The sequence below is a fragment of the Balaenoptera physalus genome (genome assembly GCF_965194825.1).
Source record: "Balaenoptera physalus genome assembly, chromosome: 1".
In the NCBI taxonomy this organism is placed as follows: Eukaryota; Metazoa; Chordata; class Mammalia; order Artiodactyla; family Balaenopteridae; genus Balaenoptera; species Balaenoptera physalus.
In genome coordinates this window covers 5,156,100-5,178,183 of record NC_138882.1, presented here as the reverse complement: position 1 = coordinate 5,178,183, position 22,084 = coordinate 5,156,100, and the positions used below count along the sequence as shown (strand labels likewise).

The 22,084-nt window shown below is 38.3% G+C and overlaps 1 protein-coding gene across 13 annotated transcripts in view; it reads left to right on the top strand.

The window, feature by feature from the left end:
- NEK7 (NIMA related kinase 7) overlaps positions 1 to 21,536 on the top strand; it is a 145,718-nt gene extending 124,182 nt beyond the window's left edge. For 12 of the 13 annotated variants that reach the window (XR_014253617.1, XM_082425750.1, XM_082425749.1 and 9 more), the window contains one exon: positions 18,529 to 21,536. Coding sequence is in view for 12 of the 13 variants with exons in the window: in XM_082425750.1 (XP_082281876.1) it covers positions 18,529 to 18,639 (111 nt within the window). In the remaining variant the exon portion in view is untranslated. The remainder of the gene's footprint in view (positions 1 to 18,528) is intronic. The other variant, XM_082425758.1, reaches the window with a different exon arrangement.
- The last annotated feature ends 548 nt before the right edge of the window (positions 21,537 to 22,084 follow it).

The following is a 22,084-nucleotide window of genomic DNA, read 5'->3' as shown; positions in this document are numbered from 1 at the left end:
AGTGAAGCAGACATTTATGAGACATTTGCTATGTCCAAGGAGTTGTAATTCCCACGGCCCCTCGTAGTCTGGTCTGGGCTGAGCTCTTCTGGCGTTCTGATCGCAGTGTACTCTCTTCTTTCCTGAACTCTGCCCATGCAGGTTCTACTAGAAGGCCCATGAGTTTCCATCTTTCTGTGGGTGCTGTTTCCTTGTGTTGAAATGCTCCTTGCCCTGTTCCTTTATCGGGCAAACTCATTGTCTCGAGAACAAACCATGGCCGTCATCTCCTGCATAAAGTTATCCTGCTCCCCTTTCTCCACCCCTCAAACCCTCCTCCCTTGGCAGCCACACTGCATTATAATTGTTTCTTTCTTCATTGAGGTAGAGTTGATTTACGGTATTATATAAGTTTCAGGTGTACAACATAGTGATCCACAATTTTTAAAGGTTATACTCCATGTATAAGTATTATAAAATATTGGCTATATTCCCTGTGCTGTGCAATATATCCTTGTAGCTTACTTATTTTAGGCATAGTAGTTTGTGCCTCTTAGTCCCCTTTTGTCCCTCCCCCTTCCCCACTGGTAAACCACTCGCTTGTTCTCTGTATCTGTGAGTTTGTTTCTTTTTTGTTATAGCCACGTTTGTTTTCTTTTTTAGATTCCACCTATAAGTGATGACGTACAGTGTTTGTCTTTCTCTGTCTGACTTACTTCACTTAGCATAATACCCTCCAAGTCCACCCATCTTGTTGCAAATGGCAGAATTTCTTTCTTTGTCCTGGCTGAGTCGTATTCCGTTGTGTATATGTACCACGTCTTCTTTGCACATGTGACTCCCCACTCCAGACTGTCTGGCTCCTGTAACTGCTTTTTATCTGTGTGTCTCCAGGGCCTGGCACACTAAAAAAGGTTCAGTGACTGATTGATTGATTGATCAATCAATTGAGCGAGTGAGAGAGTGAGATTAAAGGAATAAATGAAAAGAATGAATGAACCAGTTAATGTCAATTGAATGAGTGAATGTTCTTACGGAACTCTCTATGCAGTGAGGAAGAAAATTACTCAAAAGACAGGTCAGAGGTATGATTGTTTCCTTTTATTGATGTTACCTGCTATATGATTTTTTTCATTCTTATAAGCACGCAACATCATATCTGGAATGTCCAATGTCCATTACTAGGAAATAAGGCAAATAGATTTTTTTCCCTTCACTTTCTATATTTAATTTCTTTGGGACACACTGGAGTAATCATCAGCATTGTGCATTTTCACTGTCGTTCGCTGCTTTATCTCAGGAGAATCTAAATTTTAAAAAATAGTGAATATTGAAAAGCATTTATATAGAAAGTGTAAAGTGTGGTTCTCTACTGAGTTAGTTCTTTTTGACAGATATCTGAAAATCTGAGCACTAACACAATGTGAAATACAGATTTGTGTCGTTAATTTTTTTTTTAATTAAAAAATCCTAGCATACATAGAGAAGACACAGGAAAGTTTGAAGAGAATTTTGCCTCAGCAGATTGGAAGGAAGTTCTGAAAAGTTGAGTAAAGAGTTTGCAGCTGAAAGTGAAAAATGGAAACGAGTAGAGAGAAGAAGAGTGTCCTCGGGCTGAGAAAACAGAGTAGGGAGAGATAAATTGAAGATTTGAAAACCGTACTTGGAGTGAAAAAGAAACTTAAATGCCCTGTAAAACATTGGTGAGGTGGTTGAAGCTTTCTAACAAAGTGGACAGTGTTATGATAGCAGTGCTTGTGGATCTGAACTATTACGGCAAATGCTTATCTCTTGAGTAGTAATTTTACATTTATTATAAGTGACAAAGACTATTTTAGGACACAGTACTTGTGCTTACCTTGTAATTATATTTTTGAAAACTTGATAATTTAGTAGGTCTTACCACTTCTTTTATAGGTGAAGAAACCAAAATATAGGATTGGAATGAAAATTATTAAATCATTAATCAGTTTTCACATTATTTAATGCCTCTCTTGTTGTACATTAAATTTCTGTTTGTTTTGTGGCTTTATACCTCCAGCCCACAGATAGAAAAATATCAGTTACTATTAAAACTCAGTTAGTTAATGGAGCTGCTTCTCGAATATGCAATTATCCTATAAAATATCAACCTAAAAGGTCACATCCAAAGAACTAATGGAGAATGGATGAAATCTCATAAACATTCACCTCCAAAATGATAATCTTTTTTCTTTAATGTTATTAAATAACAATTTTTTTTTTTTTTTACTTTATTACTTCCATTATGATTTCTTCCTTTCTTAGACAATGCCACAGTTCCCCCTCCTCCTTTTTTATGTTTTTTAAGTTAGAGAAATGGAAGGCAGGAGGGAGGGTTTTTCCCAGGAATAGTTCAGTGGTGCACACTGGCACAGTCTTCCCCACCACTTCACTCAAATGCATGAGAATTTCCAGCATCATTTTCATTATTCTTTTTTTTTTTAATTGAAGTGTACTTGATTTACAACATTGTGTTTCAGGTGTACAGCAAAGTGATTCAGTTATACACATATATATTTTTCACATTACTTTCCATTGTAGGTTATTACAAGATATTGAATATAGTTCCCTGTGCTATACAATGGGTCCTTGTTTTTTACCTATTTTATGTATAATAGTTTGTATCTGTTAATCCCAAACTCCTAGTTTATCCCTCCTTCCCCTTCCTCCCTCTCCCTTTTGGTGACCGTACGTTTGTTTTCTCTGTCTGTGATTCCGTTTCTGTTTTGTATATAGATTCATTTGTATTATTTTTTAGATTCCACATACAAGTGATGTATAATATTTGTCTTTCTCTGTCTGACTTACTTCACTTAGTATGATAATCTCCAGGTCCATCCATGTTAGCACAAATGGGATTATTTCATTCTTTTTTTATGGCTGAGTAATATTCCATTGTATATGCATACCACTCCTTCTTTATCTATTCATCTGTCGATGGACATTTAGGTTGCTTCCACGTCTTGGCTGTTGTAAATAGTGCTGCTATGAACATTGGGGTGCATGCAGCTTTTTGAATTAGACTTTTTGTCTCTTCCGGATATATGCCCAGGAGTGGGATTGCTGGATCATATGGTAGTTCTATTTTTGGTTTTTTAAGGAACCTCCATACTGTTCTCCATAGTGGCTGCACCAATGTACATTCCCACCAACAGTGTAGGAGGGTTCCCTTTTCTCCACACCCTCTCCAGCATTTGTTATCTGTGGACTTTTTGATGATGCCATTCTGACCAGTATGAGGTGATACCTCATCGTGGCATTTTCATTATTCTTGAGACTGGGTAAGTATTGATTTTTCTGGAGTATTTAAAATATAAGGATTAAAAAGCTTGATCCTTTCTATGCTTGATTATATATGAATAACAGAATAATAATGGTGAATTTTTAGTTGAACTAAACTGATTTCAGATATTTATAGGTTATTGTAGAGTAACTGTTGTAGAGTATATATTTACATGGCTTCAAATAAAATTGGAATACCTAAATTTTTTCAGCTTCTGAAATCACCATTTTCTTTCACCCACGTAAGAAGTTTCTTGTTAAGGAAGGAAGGTCTGCAGCATTATTCCCATTTTACACGTGAGCAGACAGAGACCCAGAAGTAACAGAGCGAATACTAGACTCCAGGGCACCCCTCACGACATCCACTGCTTGTGCTGCAAGAGCAAAGGAAGCAGCCTGAAGGAGGCTCTCAGGTTTTATGTGAGTGAGTTCTACCCCAGGCTCGTGGGCTCTTCAGTGCTCTCTCTTCTGTCCCCACCCTCACGCACCATGTCACCTGAGTGCCCCTTCCCGGGGGCGCTGCGTCTTGGGCAGAGGGGCAGGGTCGCAGCTCCCGCAGAGCACTCCTCTGCCTGGCCTGGCCGCAGCCTGTGGGCCACGCCGCACTGAAGGGAAAGAATAAGGAACTTGCGCGGAAGGGTAAGAACGATTTTTACGTATTAGAGTATGTGAAAACTACTACATGTATTTCAAATAAGGTATCAGAAGTGTCGACCCACGACATGCTGAACAAAAAATGTTATGGTTTGTTGTAATTTTATTAATGCTTCATTTCCCAAATGTTTACCCTTAAGGAAAGGAAAGGAAAGTACTAAGTGGAAGCCTTAAAAATTATAACTGGCTTTTTAGCCTCACATTTACAGGTAATATCTGTTTATGTTTAAATTCAGAATATGCTTAAAGAAGTTTTTTAAGAAAGTTGAGTCAGTAACAAAAAACATGACCTTTGTTTTAGCTTATAACAGAGCTACTTTATATAAATAAGAAAAAAAAAATGCAAGTGCCAGGTACAGATTATTTTTGCATATTTTGAAGTTAAACTTTTTATTCATTTGACCAGTCTAAATAGTTCTATTTTATAGTTGCTACCTTCACAAATTTTAATACAACTATATAAATTTCCTGGAGTTCTTACTGGAAGTTAACCATTGTTATTTAAATTGGTGCTAGAAGACTATTCCTAATACACTGTCCCAAGAATATTAAAATGAGGGACATTATATTATATGGCACAAATAATGTTTGGAAGTATATCTGTTTTCACAAATATTTCTCTAGTTCTTATAGTTATGTAATCCAATGCTAAGTGAGATGAGAGTATTTTACTTTAAAATGTAGAATGAGATATCTAATAATATTAAATATAATCTATAACTGTGCCATTATTTATTAAAGTTAACTTAACATTGAGTGTTATCTCAAACACTATTAATAACATTTGATTTTCCTTCCTAAAAATGGTTTTAGTAAGTTTGAAACTCATCATTTATAATATCAATTGACCACCTTACTTAAAGTTGCCATATAACATTAGATCTTTAAGCTTTAAATGTTTCATTTTTGTTTAAAAAATATATTTAAGTAGGCCCTTTGTTCACATATGCTTCTGAAATGACACTGGGGACTCACTCCTTGAAGACGAATCCAAAGTGGTGCCCTTTATTTTACGCATCCTGTGGGATCCCGTGAAACCATGTAACTTCCTAAAGACGTTTCACAGTTTTCAGAAGACACTGAATCATTTTTCTGTGGAACGGAGCCATAACATTACCTTGTAACGTATCTGTGTAGGAGGGCTTTCTTTTCCCTTCCCTCCCCCCCCAAGTCAGTCACTAGTGATGCTTTGGCATATGCATTGGATCTGCCTCCTCATTTTGTATAAACATCTAAAGCTTCGAAACATAGTGTGCGTTAATGTATTAGACCCACTTTGGGGTGCTAAAATGTGTCCTTGTGTAGATGGAAACTGGGTGTGTCTGGGAGACTGATATACCGTAACTGGTCTCAGAGGGATTAGGATGGGGTGGAAGAGAAGCAGTACCAAGAGCAGGGTCTTTGTTACTCTGTCGAGAGTTGTGTCCGTGACCTTGCGCCACGATGCACGGAGAGCCCTGTTTTCCTCACCTGTACGCAACTGAACTGGCTGCTTAAGTGGGTTATCGCCCTGACAACAGCGACTGTTAACACTCTCTTAATATTTTTGGTACCAACCTATGTGCTTTGATATTTCTTTAGACATATATAGATCAGAATAGATTTGCATTTTCTCTACTTCGTTCATTAATTTCCACGTGGCTTATGATTTCATAATCGTTTAGAAATGTTGGAGAGGATTCATTTTATTTTTATTTTATATGCTTTTCCTCCCTTGAATGTTTGTGTTGCTTTTTAAATGTCCCTTAAACATCTGCATTACACAGTTATTTCTTCTCTGATTTTTGTAAAGGCTCCTACATATTCAGACCTTTATTTTTAACTTGTCCTATAAAACAATTTAAAAACAGCAACAAAGTACATGTTTTTACAAACATGTAAACTAATGCAAACTAAACAATTTTCTCGAGGTACCGTAAACCATGAAATGTCTCTTTTACATACTCCTGTTTATTTTTATTAATGTAATATCTACTGATTTTGGAGTTATTTCTATAAAGTAATAAATGGAAAGCTAATTCCCTCAATTTAAACACAAAATTTTTTTGAGCAAGTGATTGCCTGACAATATTATTAGAAATTAAAGCCTGACTTATAGGAATATATATAAAATTCTTAAAGTGATTATATGAACATATGTCTTCCTTGAACGTAGTTAATAATGTAGTGCTTAGAATCATCTCAAAGTGTTATATCGTTGTTCAGGATTTTTAAGGTAGTTTCTTCCAGAGGTTTGCAGGAACTGTTTTTTTTTTTTAAATGTAAGACTAATACTGAGGGAGATCACTAAGATAATTATTTCTTTTTGATTATGTAATGTCTGACTGATAGAAAACTTAGAGGCAGTTTTTTTATGATTCATCATGTCACTGTGTAAATTCATAACCTGATATAAAAAAATTGTTCCCTGTGAAAATTCAAGTACATTTTCTTTGGAGGGAGTCACATTAGAATATAGGAACAACATAAGAGATGGTAGTAGGGTTGAACAGTCATTAATTAGAGGAAGAGAAAAAACCCTTACCTTTGCTAGGCAGTCTCCAACTTTTTAGTTGTTAAATAGCTAAACTTGGTCCATGGCCATTTGTAATATAAAAGTAGTAAGTTATTTGTTGTGATTTTTTTTCTCCCCTTGCTTTGCCAAAAGACTATTGCAACTGATTTCCCCCCCACTAGTTTAATATGTCTATTTAAATGTATCTTTAGAACAACCAATAGTTATATCAGAGAAAACGCCATCAAATTAAGAATTCGGGCCTATATAAATCTCCCATAACATGTTTACAATCCACCATTTTTCTAAAAGGATTTGAGATAACTTACAATAAAAGACAAGACTTACAGGTTATTAAAATAGAACAGAAGTCCAACTCAGGACCAAGGAGAGAAGGGGCAGGTACATATACCTTGCCTCCCAGCCAACAGAGCCGCTGAGGCAGATCTGTGCGTTTCTGTCATGGCTCTGCGGAAAACAGTAAGCAAACCGTTTCTGTGTTTAAGGAGAAAGTGTACCTGTTCTTCAGAGAGAACAGAGTTTTCTCCTACTAAGTTATGATAGGAGTATCTCCTGTAAGGGTCTGTGAGTGATATACCGGCATTGTCTTACACAGCAATTACACAATAAATACCTAAGTGATTTTTGGTAAAAGCCAAAGGCAAGCATTAAAGCACGGTTTTGGAAAGGTGCTTTAGCAGCAGGATGAACCAGTGTGCTCCCACCATGCAGCCTTCTGGTGGCCTAATTTGATTAAAGGGTACGTCATAGATGATCCAAAGTTATAAGGGTGAATTGTATTCCTTACCAGGTCTTCTCTAAATTTTCATCCTCTTAGCAGGTTTGATAGGAGCTGTGTAGCACACATCTCAGTACTCTCTGAGTTCACATTTTTTGAATAGTCCAGTCTTTGAATATTCAGCACACCGTTATGTATTCCTTGACAGGGACCTGCAGTGATAGGTTCTATTCTGCTGATTTACTTAAGGGAAAGCAAGCAGCAAGTCAGGCTGACACCTTTGTTCAAAGCTGAAGCATCTCACCACTCTGCTCACCAGTTGGAAGTCAGTCCAGCCTCTGAGTACCTGAATAAAGTACCTGAGATGTTAGTCTCTCTACTCCGGAGGACCACCTGTTATCACCCAGTAACCACCATTCCCTGTCAGAACGCTGTAACCCATCATCTCTCTTGATTGGAACTCAGATATACCTTAACCCACGTGACATCACTTTCTAGTGGTAATGATTTGAAATTAAACCATTGGGTGTTACTGGATGATCAGTATGTGTGGGAAGCTGTATCAGGCATCATCATGAGGGATCCAGAGCAAAAGGCCAAGCTGGTAAAAGGAAGCAAGCTCTCAGTGGAGGAGTGTTCCAGTACCGTAGTGGTGGAGACTGTGACAGGAACAGTGCGTCTTCTCAGCCAGTAGGACTCGGCTGGTGATTGTTGGGCAGGGGGGCAGGAAGTGTGATGAGGGCCTGTACAAATTTCAGATTCTGGCTTCAGAAATGGGAGGCACTGCCCAAGACAGGAAGAACCGGTCTGGGGAGATGAAGAATAAGATCTCAGTTCTGAACACGTTTCACGTGAGGTGTTAACGTCTGTGTGGGTAGATGTGTTCAGAGGGCAGTGGTGGGGCGGGTGCATGGATGGGGCCCCTGAGGAGGTATGGTGACCCTCGGCGCGTGGCAGTGGCTGCAGCACAGAAGAAGATGACGCAGGATAAGAAGGCGGAGGGAAGAGGGAAAAGGGGTAAGGAAAGCGCTTTGGGGCCCACCAGCACTGGAGGGATTGTCAGAGGATGACAAACCTTAAACCTACAAAGAAAATTAGAAGGAAAAGTCCGAGAAGCTGGAGGAGAACCAGCAAGGTGTCAGGGAGCCAGGGGAGGAAGGACTCGCAGCCAGGGAACGGGGGGCCGTCAGCCTGGCAGGAAGGAGGAGGAGGAGGCCGTTAGATGTAGCGCCTGCACACGCCGCCCGCCTCGGCCAGGGTGGGGCAATGCACTGCCGCTGGGGATGAGGGCCCGAAAAGGAGGCTGCACGGGCTCAGGAACTCGAGGTAGTGAGTTCAGATTCTATTCACCCTTGAGCTTAGTTTTAGAGCAAATAAATGAGGTGCAGCAGCAGTTAGGAGGAGTTCCGTGGACAGACTTAACTGTACTTACATACTGTGGTGAAGGAATCCGCAGATGAGGAGAGACTGAAATTTTAGAAGAATAACAGACTCAACATTCACTCATTAAATATTCATTCAGAGCCACCTGGGTCCTAGTTACTGATGTGCAAAGTTCAGATTCTGGAAGAGATTCCAGTGACAGAATTGAGAAGAGAAAAAGCGATTCTTCTGATGCTGAAAGAACAGGTGACGTGGCTCAGGTGAAGATGCCGAAGAAGCGTGAGTCTCATAGTCTTGAGACACACGCTCAGTATCACAGAATATTGAGTAGAGTTCCCTGTGCTATACAGTAGGTCCTTGTTGGTTATCCATTTTAATGTCAATCCCAAACTCCCAATTTATCCCTCCCCCCACCATTCCCCCCAGTAACCATAAGTTTTCTAAGTCTGTGAATCTGTTTCTGTTTTGTAAATAAGTTCATTTGTATCATTTTTTTCTTAGATTCTGCATATAAGCAGTATCATATGATATTTGTCTTTTTCTGTCTGACTTCCCTTAGTATGATAATCTCCAGGTCCATCCATGTTGCTGCAGATAGTATCATTTCATTCTTTTTTTATGGCTGAGTAATATTCCATTGTATATATATGTACCACATCTTCTTTATCCATTGATCTGTCAATGAACATTTAGGTTGCTTCCACGTCCTGGCTATTGCAAATAGTGCTGCAGTGAACATTAGGGTGCATGGATCTTTTTGAATTATGTTTTTCTCCAGATATATGCCCAGGAGTGGGATTGCTGGATCATATGGGAGCTCTATTTTTTGTTTTTTAAAGAACCTCCATAATGTTCTCCATGGTGGCTGCACCAATTTATATTCCCGGAAACAGTGTAGGAGGGTTCCCTTCTCTCCACACCCTCTCCAGCATTTATTGTTTATAGAATTTTTGACGATGACCATTCTGACTGCTGTGAGGGGATATCTCATTTGATTTGCATTTCTCTAATGTTAGTGATGTTGAGCATCCTTTCATGTGCCTCTTGGCCATCTGTATGTCCTCTTTGGAGAACTGTCTGTTTATATCTTCTGCCCATTTTTTGATAGGGTTTTTTTTTTGTTTTTGACATTGAGCTGCATGAGCTGTTTGTAAATTTTGGAGATTAATCCTTTGTCAGTCGCATTGTTTGCAAATATTTTCTCCCATTCTGGGGTTTTCTTTGCTGTGCAAAAGCTTTTGAGTTTAATTAGATCCCATTTGTTTATTTTTGTTTTTATTTCCATTACTCTGGGAGAAGGATCAAAAAAGATATTGCAGCAGTTTATGTCAGAGAGTGCTCTATGTTATGCTCTAAGAGTTTTATAGTATCTGGTTTTACATGTAGGTCTTTGGTCTATTTTGAGCGTATTTTTCTGTGTGGTGTTAGACAATGTTCTAATTTCATTCTTTTACATGTAGCTGTCCAGTTTTCCCAGCACCACTTATTGAAGAGGCTGTCTTCTCTCCATTGTATATTCTTGCCTCCTTTGTCACAGATTAGGTGACCATAGGTGCATGAGTTTATCTTGGGACTTTCTGTCCTGTTGCATTGATCTGTATTTCTGTTTTTGTGCCAGTACCATACTGTTTTGATGACTGTAGCTTTGTAATATAATCTGAAGTCAGGGAGCCTGATTCCTCCAGCTCCATTTTCTTTCTCAGGATTGTTTTGGCTATTCGGGGTCTTTTGTGTCTCCATACAAATTTAAAAAATTTTTGTTCTAGTTCTGTGAAAAATGCCATTGGTAGTTTGATAGGGATTGCATTGAATCTGTAGATTGCTTTGGGTAGTATAGTCATTTTCACAATATTGATTCTTCCAGTCCAAGAACATGATATATCTTTCCATCTGTTTGTGTCATCTTCTATTTCTTTCAGCAGCATCTTATAGTTTTCAGAGTACAGGCCTTTTGCCGCCTTAGGTAGGTTTATTCCTACTTATTTTGTTGTTTTTGATGTGCTGGTAAATGGGACTGTTTCCTGGGTTTCTTTTTTGGGTCTTTTGTTGTTAGTGTATAGAAATGCAACAGATTTCTGTGTATTAATTTTGTATTCTGCCACTTTGCCGAATTCATTGATGAGCTCTAGTAGTTTTCTGTTAGCGTTTTTAGGATTTTCTATGTAGACAATCATGTCATCTGCAGACAGTGACAGTTTTACCCCTTCTTTTCCAGTTTGGATTCCTTTTATTTCTTTTTCTGCTCTGATTGCTGTGGTTAAGACTTCCAAAATTATGTTAAATAAAAGTGGTGAGCAAGAGGGGACATCCTTGTCTTGTTCCTGATCTTAGGGGAAATGCTCTCAGCTTCTCTCCATTGAGTATGATGTTAGCTGTGGTTTTGCCAAATACGACCTTCATTATGTTGAGGTATGTTCCCTTTACGCCCATTTTCTGGAGAGTTTTTATCATAAATGGATGTTGATTTTTACCAAAAGCTTTTCCTGCCTCTATTGACAGGATCGTATGGTTTTTATTCTTCAGTTGGTTGATGATGGATTCACATGGATTGGTTCACATGGATTCACATGGATTGATATGCAGACCTTGAAAATTCCTTGCATGCCTGGGATACCCCCGTTGATCATGGTGTATGATCCTTTTACTGTATTGTTGGAGTTGGTTTGCTAGTATTTTGTTGAGGATTTTTGCATCTGTGGTCATCAGTGATACTGGCCTGGAATTTTCTTTTTGTGTGATATCTTTGTCTGACTTTGGTATCAGGGTGATGATGGCCTCATAGAGTTTGGAAGTATTTCTTCCTCTGCAAATTTTTTGAATAGTGTCAGAAGGGTAGGTAGTAACTCTTTTCTAAATGTTTGATAGAATTCGTTGTTCAGTTGTGAAGCCATCTGGTCCTGGACTTTTGCTTATTGGGAGTTTTTTAATCACAGTTTCAATTTCAGTACTTGTGATTGGTCTGTTTATATTTTCAATTTCTTCCTGGTTCAGTCTTGGGAGATTATACCTTGCTAAGAATTTGTCCATTTCTTCTAGGTTGTCCATTTTATTGGCATGAAGTTGCTTGTAGTTGTCTCTTAGAGTCCTTTTTATTTCTGTGGTGTCCGTTGTAACTTCTTTTTCATTTCTAATTTTATTGATTTGAGCCCTCTCCCTTTTTTTCATGATGAATCTGGCTAAAGGTTTATCAATTTTGTTTATCTTTTCAAAGAACCAGCTTTTTAGTTTCATTGATCTTTGCTATTGTTTTGTTTCTATTTCATTTATTTCTGCTCTGATCTTTATGATTTCTGTCCTTCTGCTAACTTTGTGTTTTGTTTGTTCTTCCTTCTCTAGTTCCTTTAGGTGTAAGGTTAGATTGTTTATTTGAGATTTTTCTTGTTTCCTGAGGTAAGCTTGTATTTCTATAAACTTCCCTCTTAGAACTGCTTTTACCTCATGCTTTCGTTTTCATTTGTCATGCTTTCGTTTTCATTTGTCTCTAGGTATTTTTGGATTTCCTCTTTGATTTCTTCAGTGGTTGTTTAGTAGCATAATGTTTAGCCTCCGTGTGTTTATGTTTTTTACAGTTTTTTTCTTGTATTTGATTTCTAATCTCATAGCATTGTGTTCTGAAAAGATGCGTGATATGACTTCAATTTTCTTAAATTTACTGAGGCTCATTTTGTGGCCCAGTATGTGATCTATCCTGGAGAGTGTTCCATGCGCACTTGAAAAGAATGTGTATTCTGCTGCTTTTGGATGGAATGCTTTATAAATGTCAAGTAAGTACATCTGGTCTAATGTGTCATTTAAGGCCTGTGTTTCCTTATTAATTTTCTGTCTTGAAGATTTGTCCATTGATGAAAGTGGAGTATTAAATTTCCCCACTATTTTTGTGTTACTGTCGATTTCTCCTTTTATGGCTGTTAGTATTTGCCTTATATATTGAGGTGCTCCTATGTTGGGTGTATATATATTTATAATTGTTCTATCTTCTTCTTGGATTGATCCCCTGATCACTATGTAGTGTCCTTCTTTGTCTCTTGTAACAGTCTTCATTTTAAAGTCTGTTTTGTCTGATATGAGTATTGCTACTCCAGCTTTCTTTTGATTTCCATTTGCATGGAATACCTTTCTCCATCCCCTCACTTTCAGTCTGTATGTGTCCCTAGGTCTGACGTGGGTCTCTTGTAGACAGCATATATACGGGTCTTGTTTTTGTATCCATTCAGCCAGTCTGTGTCTTTTGGTTGGAGTGTTTAATCTGTTTATGTTTAAGGTAATTAATTGACATGTATGTCCTTATTGCCATTTTGTTAATTGTTTTGGGTTTGTTTTTGTAGGTCTTTTTTCTTCCCTTCCTCTTTTGTTCTCTTCTCTTGTAATTTGATGACTAACTTTAGTGTTGTGTTTGGATTTCTTTTTGTTTTTTTGTGTGTGTATCTATTATAGATTTTTGTTTTGTGGTTACCGTGAAGTTTTGATATAGCAGTCTTTATATAAACAGATTATTTTAAGTTGCTTGTCTTTTAATTTCAAATGCATTTCCAATATCCTGCATGTGTACCTTCTCACGATTGCTGGTTTTGATATCATATTTCTGTGTGGATGATTTCCTACCTTTACTGTATGTTTGCCTTTACTGGTGAGCTTTTCCATTCATAATATTCTTGTTTCTAGTTGTGACCTTTTCTTTTCCGCCTAGAGAAGTTCCTTTAGCATTTGTTGCAAAGCTGGTCTGGTGGTGCTGGATTCTCTTAGCTTTTGCTTGTCTAAAAGCTTTTGACTTCTTTGTCAAATCTGAATGAGGGCCTTGCTGGGTAGAGTATTCTTCTTTGTAGGTTCTTCCCTTTCATCACTTTAAATATATCATGCCACTCCCTTCTGGCCTGCAGAGTTTCTGTTGAAAAATCAGCTGATAACCTTATGGGAGTTCTCTTGTATGTTATTTTTTGCTTTTCACTTCTTACTTTCAATATTTTTTCTTTGTCTTTAATTTTTGTCAATTTGATTACTGTGTGTCCTGGCATGTTTCTCCTTGGGTTCATCCTGCCTGGGACTCTCTGCACTTCCTCGACTTGGGTGACTGTTTCCTTTACCATGTTAGGGAAGTTTTCAGCTATAAGCTCTTCAAATATTTTCTCAGGTCCTTTCTCTCTCTCTCTTCTCCTTCTGAGACCCCTATAATGTGAATGTTGGTGCATTTAATGTTGTCCCAGAGGTCTCTTAGAGCGTCTTCATTTCTTTTCATTCTTTACTCCTTATTCTGTTCTGCAGCAGTGATTTCCACCATTCTGTCTTCCAGGTTACTTATCTGTTCTCCCTCAGTTACTCTGCTATTGTTTCCTTCTAGCATATTTCTCATTTCAGTTATTGTATTGTTCATCTCTGTTTGTTTGTTCTTTAGTTCTTCTAGGTCTTTGTTAAACATTTCTTGTATCTTCTCAATCTGTGCCTCTATTCTTTTTCCAAGATCCTGGATCATCTTTACTCTCATTACTCTGAATTCTTTTTTGTGTTGATTTCCTATCTCCACTGAATTTGTCTTCCAGGGTTCTATCTTGTTCCTTTTTCTGGGACATAGTCTACTGCCTTCTCATTTTGTCTTACTTTCTGTGACTGCAGTTTCCATTCTGCAGGCTGCAGGGTTGTAGTTCTTGTTTCTGCCGTCTGCCCCTCTAGTGGATGAGGCTGATCTAAGAGGCTTGTGCAGGCTGCCTGGTGGGAGGGACTGGTTCCTGCCCACTGGTGGGTGGAGCCTGGTCTTTTCCCTCTGGTGGGCAGGGCCATGTCAAGGGGTGTGTTTAGCAGGCAGCTGTGGCCTCTGGAAGACTTTCTGCTGATGGGTGGCGCTGTGGTCCCGCCCTGTTGGTCATTTGGCCTGAAGCATCCCAGCACTGGAGCCTATAGGCTATTGGGTGGATCCAGGTCTTGGTGAGAAAATGGTGGCCTTCAGGAGTGCTCATGCCAATGAGTACTTGCCAGAACTGCCGCTGTCAGTGTCTTTTTCCCCACAGTGAGCCAAAGCCACCCCCCACCTTCGCAGGAGACCCTCCAATACCAGCAGGTAGGTCTGGCCCAGACTCATATGAAGTCACTGCTTTTTCCCCTGGTTCTGGTGTGCACGAGACCTTATGTGTGCCTTCCAAGTGTGGAGTTTGTTTCCCTAGTCCTGTGGACTTCCTGTGATCAAACCCCACTGGCCTTCAAAGCCAGATGCTCTGGGGGTTCCTCCTCCTGTTGCCAGACACCCAGGCTGGGGAGCCTGACATGGGGCTCAGGACTTTCACTCCTCTGGGAAAACCTCTGTGATATAATTATTTCCAGTTTGTGTCTCACCCACCTAGCGGGTATGGGATTTGATTGTATTGCGATGGCGCCCCCCCCTTCTTCCGTCTCGTTGTAGCTTCTTCCTTGTGTTTGGATGTAGGATATCTTTTTTGGTAGGTTCCAGAATTTTTTTCTCAATGGTTGTTCAGCAGTTAGTTGTGATTTTGGTGTTTTCATAAGATGAGGTGAGCTTACATCCTTCTACTCTGCCATCTCGTCTCCACCCCCCGGAAAAATCTTTATGAGAAAATAAACCACGTATCTGAAGGAGACTGAGCCACATAAACGGGGAGGAAAAAGCGAGTGGTGGGTTGTCCTGGCTCCATCTGCCGTGGGGTTTCTGCTTCGCCTGGTGTCTCTGCGAAGCCTGTCCCTCTGCTCACGCTGCTCAGCCACCTCTCCGTTTCCCCCACTCTTGGTCCCTTCCCCTTTCGATCACTTCTGGCTCTCGTCTTCCACCCGGGGAGCCAGAGAGCCTGTCTCCTTCAGCTGCACCTGCACTGGTCTGTCTGTAATCCTCATGGCGGGAGCATGTGAGGGCCAGGCATTTGCTACAGTAGGTTGGAAAGTTCACCCTATTCTGAATTACTATGCAGGAAAAGTGAGGTTTCTTGACTAGCCTGAAGGGTGCAGCAGTTTCATTCAGTCAAAAAATGGCTATTGCATCTGCTTGTATCTTGGTTAAATAGAATTAATTTTGGTACCACAGTTATCCTTTCTGCTCCTTTTATCATTTTCATCTCTAAACAAAATTTCTGACAACTAGGTGACGTGTTAGAAAACATTGTCTTTTTAAATATAAGTATCGTTATAAATAGTTTTCCTACTGTTTTCTATATTGTGTATAACTGGATGTATTTGTTTTTATTTTAATGGGTAAAATGCCAACCTCTTTCTGATTTAAATCTCTCTTAGATCACCATAGTAAGATGCCTTGTGTACGGCCATACCCCTTAGAATGTTGAATACTTTCCTCTGCACCATTGCAAAGAATAGAAATTGAAATCCTCAGACCCTCCCAGTGGGTCTACCATTAACCGTCAGTGTTGTTGAACTTCTAGATATGAAGTTGTGTCATTAAACTTCATTCTGGTAGAATCATATAACCTAGGGGCTAGAACTAGAAGAATCCTTATAGGTTATCTACTCCAGCCTCCTCCTTGAATAGATGAAGAAATAAACCTCGGGAGACAGTGCCTTACCTCAGGGCACAGGGCTGCAGGTGCCTTGAGTGAGCCTGGCTTCCACAGCCCCGTCCGTCTCCTCCCCTCCTCTCCCCTCCCCTGGGGGTCTCCTTCCACACACCTTCTTTCCAGCTGACTTTTCTCACTGGTAGTGGCCTTCTTCGTCGCACTGTTAACAGACTCAGCCCAGATTTTATCACCAGCTTCTGTTTCCTCCAGATGAAAAAAATCTTCATGGTGGAAGTTGAGGAGTGTGAAGAAATTACAGTAATTTGATAATTTAAGTGCTTTTATACTGGCGAAAAAGAGTTAATGCAAGTGTTCAGAATATCTGAATAACTTCTAAAGATATACTTAAATGCTAAAGAATCTGGTTCTTCCTCTTGATTTGGCTTGTCATCTGGGAGAGACCAGATTACGAAGATGCGTGTTTTCATAAACTCTGGCACTTAGAATTAAGAATAAAATTTTGTATTCTTCACTCTTTGGCTGTAGGATCAGATGGAAGGATATTTTCTTAATTTGTCGAAATGTGCTTTTTTCTGTGATGTATTGGGTTCTCCAAAAAGTGCCTTCAGTTTTTAAGTAAAAATAAAAGACACATTTTTCATTTTCACCAACAACTTTATCAAACAACGTATTCACCCTTTTGTTCCACTACCTTCTGCCAATTTTCAGGCAACTTCATAATTCCATCTTCCCAAAACTTTTTATGTTTTTGAGTAAAGAACTGTTCCAGGTGCCTTTTACAGTCTTCTGGGGAATTGAAATTTTTTCCATTAAGAGAATTTTGTAAAGACAGAAATAAATGGAAATCCGAAGGTGCAATGTCTGGTGAATATGGTGGATGAATCAGAACTTTCCAGCCAAGCTGTAACAGTTTTCGCCTGGTCATCAAAGAAACACGCGGTCTTGCGTTATCCTGATGGAAGATTATGTGTTTTCTCTTGACTAATTCCAGACACTTTTTGTCGAGTGCTGCTTTCAGTTGGTCTAACTGGGAGCAGTACTTGTTGGAATTAATCATTTGGTTTTCCAGAAGGAGCTCATAATAGAGGACTCCCTTCCAATCCCACCATATACACAACATCACCTTCTTTGGATGAAGACCGGCCTTTGGTGTGGTTGGTGGTGCTTCATTTCACTTGCCCCATGATCTCTTCCATTCCACATTGTTGTACAGCATCCACTTTTCATCGCCTGTCACAATTTGTTTTAAAAATGGAATGTTTTCATTACGTTTAAGTAGAGAATTGCATGTGGAAATACTGTCAAGAAGGTTTTTTTCACTTAACCGATGTGGAACCCAAACATCAAAGCAATTCACATAACCAAGCTGGTGCAAGTGATTTTCAGTGCTTGATTTGGATATTTTGAGTATGTTGGCTATCTCCCGCATGGTATAACGTTGATTGTTCTCAATTAGTGTCTTGAGTTGATTGCTATCAACTTCAACTGGCCTACCCGACCATGGAGTATCATTCAGTGAGAAATCTCCAGCACCAAACTTTGCAGACCACTTTTGACACATTCGATCAGTCACAACACCTCCATACACTGCACAAATGTTTTTGTGCGTTTCAGTTGCATTTTTACCTTCCTTGAAATAATAAAGCATAATATGCTGAAAATGTTGCTTTTTTTCTTCCATCTTCAATATTAAAATGGCTACACAAAAATTTACCAACTTTGATAAGTCTTTTGTTAAATGCACGCTGATATGACAGGTGTCACATACAATCTAACAAAATTGTTTTGAATGAAGTTAAAGACAACTAAGTGCTACTAGAGCCATCTTACGCAGAAAACCAAACGAACCTTTTGGCCCACCCAGTAAATAAGTAAACCTCAGTCCTCTCATCTATAAAATGAGGGTATAAGTACTACTTCATACAGTTGAGAATTAGCATACTATTTGTTACTTAGCTTGCCTTTATTATTCTTAATTTGGAGGAGTGCTTTTACTTTAAAACTAATAAAAACTTTATATATATATACAAATATATAAATTGGTTTATGATAAATGTATGTGATAGCCATTTATCCTAATTTCCTTGTATAAATTTAGATATATAGTAAGCTATTAAAATTTAAACTTACTATCAAGGCTATTGTAGTAAACTCTAGATCAAATAAATGTGTAGAGATCTTCAGTTAATTTGGAGACTTAGAGTTTAAAACTTACTGTCTTTCATGACTTCTGTCTTCTGATTAAACTTCTTTGAAAGATCATAAGATGATTGTAAAGCCTCTGATTGTGGAGAATGCTCCTTGCTTGACCTTAACACTCACCAATGAATATACTTCTTAGATCCTTCAACTAATTGTAAAGTCATTGACAGTGGTCACATATATTTCCAGCCAAATAAACATTTAGCAGAACACTTACCCTGTAAGTCTATAGCTGTTCAAAGTGTGTTCCTTGTTACCGTCCGACCAGAGTGGTTTCCTGAAGCAGGTTGTCTTTTCTGTCTTTGCAGCTGCGGCAGTTGGTGAACATGTGCATCAACCCAGACCCAGAAAAGCGACCAGACATCACGTATGTGTACGACGTGGCCAAGAGGATGCACGCCTGCATGGCCAGCAGCTGAGCGCATGGACGGCATGGAGGACGTAAGCAACACGAGTTCAAGTATTTCTGTGCAAATCATACCTCCCTGTTCTTGGGTGTTAAGATTAATATTTCAGAGCTAGTGTGCTTTGAATCCTTAACCAGTTTTCATCTAAGCTTCATTTTGTACCAATTTAAGTCACCTTCTTGCAAACCCCAATGACTTTGGAATAATCAGATTGCGTGTTAGGAGAGCAAACGGAACATGATGGTTTTTAATGGCTAAAGATTTTTAGAATTATTTTGAGTTTTGTGCTGATAAGTCGTGTTCAGATAGACTCTCAGTGCCAAATGTTGGTGGCTCAGCTTGGCCCCACTGGGACAGACGTGCAGCCTGAGGAAGGTATCTGAACATGTGCCTTGTGTGCTGCTCTCCAGTCATTTATGGACATTTGAGATGAACACAGTTGTGAACTTTTGTGATTATTTTATTTTTAGAAGTTTGAAGTATGTGTTTTAGTTCTTAGCGTTGTAGCTTTCAAATAGTATTCTTAAAGATAAATGTAGACATATGAACTATTTGAGAAGCATTTAAAACTCATAGATTTAAAATAGCTTATACATTCAAAATGCAACTATTAAATGTGAAAAGATTTGGGGATAAAATGTGAGTCAGACACTGAAGAGTTTTCTGCTTTATTTTGTTTTATTTTAATATCTTTGAAATTCTTCTTGCATTAAAATGGTATAAATGAATCCATTTAAAAAGTGGTTAAGGATTTGTTTGGCTGGTGTGGTAGTAGTTTTCCAAGTTGCACATTGCCCAAGGCTTTTTTGTGTGTTTTTACTGTTGTTTGTACATTTGAAAAATATTCTTCGAATAATCCTGCAGTACTATTTTCAATTTCTTTATGAATTTAAATGCTCTACTCATTGTACACTATAGTGTAAGCATATGTTTTTATTCATAGATTTTATTGAAGTTCTGACTGATCCCCTTCAGAAATTTTTTTTTATTCTTCAACTTACTTTCCTATTTATATTGTATGTGCATTTTATCCACTAATGTTTCAGATTTTCTGACAACATAATAACCTTAAAAAAATATTTGATATACCAACACTTTTCCTGGATTGAGAACATTTTTTTTTCAATTTTGAAAATTTGGGCCACTGTGTATGCATGTGCCTTGTCTTGTTAGGGAGAGGGATGTGCACTGTACTGTAGCTGTGAATGTCGATACTGTTTCAATTCATCCGACAAGGTTGTAACTTTAGAACATGTTTAAAGAAATGAAAACTGGCCACTACCACAAACAGCATTTTTATAAACATTTCTATTGAGAAGCTTTTAGGCAAAGTACTGTATTCATGCATAAAGATAACAGAGGTGGTAACACTTCGTTTAGTTTAAGGAAATGGGCAGAGCTTAGTAAATGCTGTCGTGGAGATGTTTTCCCTGAATGCCTTCATGTTAGTGGTGACCAGCTCCTCCCAGAGTTGTGAAACCAAAAGCCTGCGTGGCAGTCACTGCCTAAGGACGCCATGCCACCATGTAACCTTGGGACAGTAATCCTGCCAACAGGAAACCCTCATCTTCAGAGAACACCTACCTTTAGCCCGTGTAACTCCTGGTTTTATTTTTTCCATAGAAGTATTTTTCTTACAATCATTTGAATACTTCCAAGTCATTTGTAAACTTTAAAAATGTACAAAGGGCAAAAGTGTAAACTTTTTTTCTAAATTTAGTCAGCTACAGTATCTTGATCAGTTGTGAATGGAGGGTAATTTTATCCCGGGACAGGCAGAGGAGAGCTGGTCATTCTGTATGTGAGGGCCGGGCATGCCGTTTCTCCCAGATTCTGGTGACTTTGACCGCACTGGACGCCTGCACCCTCCTCTCCAGAGTGACGAGGGGAATTGTTTCTGTTGACTGTTAGTGTCATGTTCATTTTAATGTAATATGATTCATGGAGATGAAATGTTCTCTAGTTGGAACAGATACACTCCTTTTTCTTGCAATCTTTAAAGATACATGGATCTAAAAGTCATCAGCTTAACCCCTCACAGGACTTCTAAGCAAAGATTTAAACTTTTCTTTTAAGTGAATCTATCTGCTGGAAGGAAATAGTTGGGAAGAATTTATTGATCAGGGAAATCCATTATTGTTTTCTACATATGGAAACTTTTTGTTTTGGATATTGTATCTTTATCTAAGTGTTCATATTTTTCTTGCAGAAACCACTGCACATAACAAATTTTAATTTTGAACGGGATCATTTCAAAGAATTATGAAGATGATTAATTTTTATAATCATCTATAAAATGTTCTCTTTGTATTTCTGTTTATAAGTAAATTTTGTATTGATTAAGTAAAACATTTGAGTTGATATGAGGAACAGTAAAATGAAAGGTACATCTGATTCTAACCCTTATTTTAGACTTTGGTACCAGTTCCCCAGGACACAACATGGGGTGACTTTGTTTCGTATGCTGAGGTTTAGGAATGGTGGATGAAGCGTATCCCTGTATAAATAAAGCGCTCAGCAATGTGCAATGATTGTGAATTTAGTAAGATTGGACAGCCACTTCATGACCGCTTACCATTCTACATAGTGTCTGTTACAAAACACCATTCTTGTATCAATATACACTTCAGGTGTTGCTGTTAACATTTGCATATTTATTTTAACCAAAATGTTATTCATATTAAATATTTTTCTTTAAAATGAATGTATTATGTTTATAACCCACGAATGCATAATTATCATATGCCTCCTATTTCAATAGTACTGTAATATGGACTTCTTTTGTGAAGTACTTTTATTTTGTTATGCTACCAATACACATACTAAAAAGACTCTGTTGTTAGCTTTGAAATTGTATAATATCCTAATATAAATAAAAATATAAAATTAAAAAATAAGTACAATAAAAATTTTTATGTATCTGTGATTTTTTTTCCTCTAAAGTCTACGATTGTTTATTTCACTTAACAATCTACAGAAACAGTTCTTATTCATTTCCATAACTCTATCAATCATTTTGGAGAAGCCTAAGAATTAAAACATTTGAGGGTGGTGATAGTGGAGGGCTGACTGACAGACCCTAAGAAGTAGGCTTTTAAATATGCATTAAATGAAGGCACATCTTCACCTGTCACCTGTTCTCTTTGGTACGTCATTTGCTGTCTTTGAGTAAAAGAAAAGTTTCTTAAAATTATAAAAGGTGTCTAAAACTCAGGCAACAGATTCTATTCCTGTCACTGTAGTATACCCCTAATAATATTACAGATAGTTGGAATGTTCTTTTCACATAGGAAGTGACAATCGCTACCATGCCTGGAGACTTGGAGGCCGAAAGATCCTAATGGGGTAAAATCTGCCAGGCTGGTAGTAGAGCGAGGGGTGTACCTTACACATCAGGATCACATTCCCAGTAGCTTGTGGTGAAGTATAGCTCATTTTATAACCTAGGACGGATAGT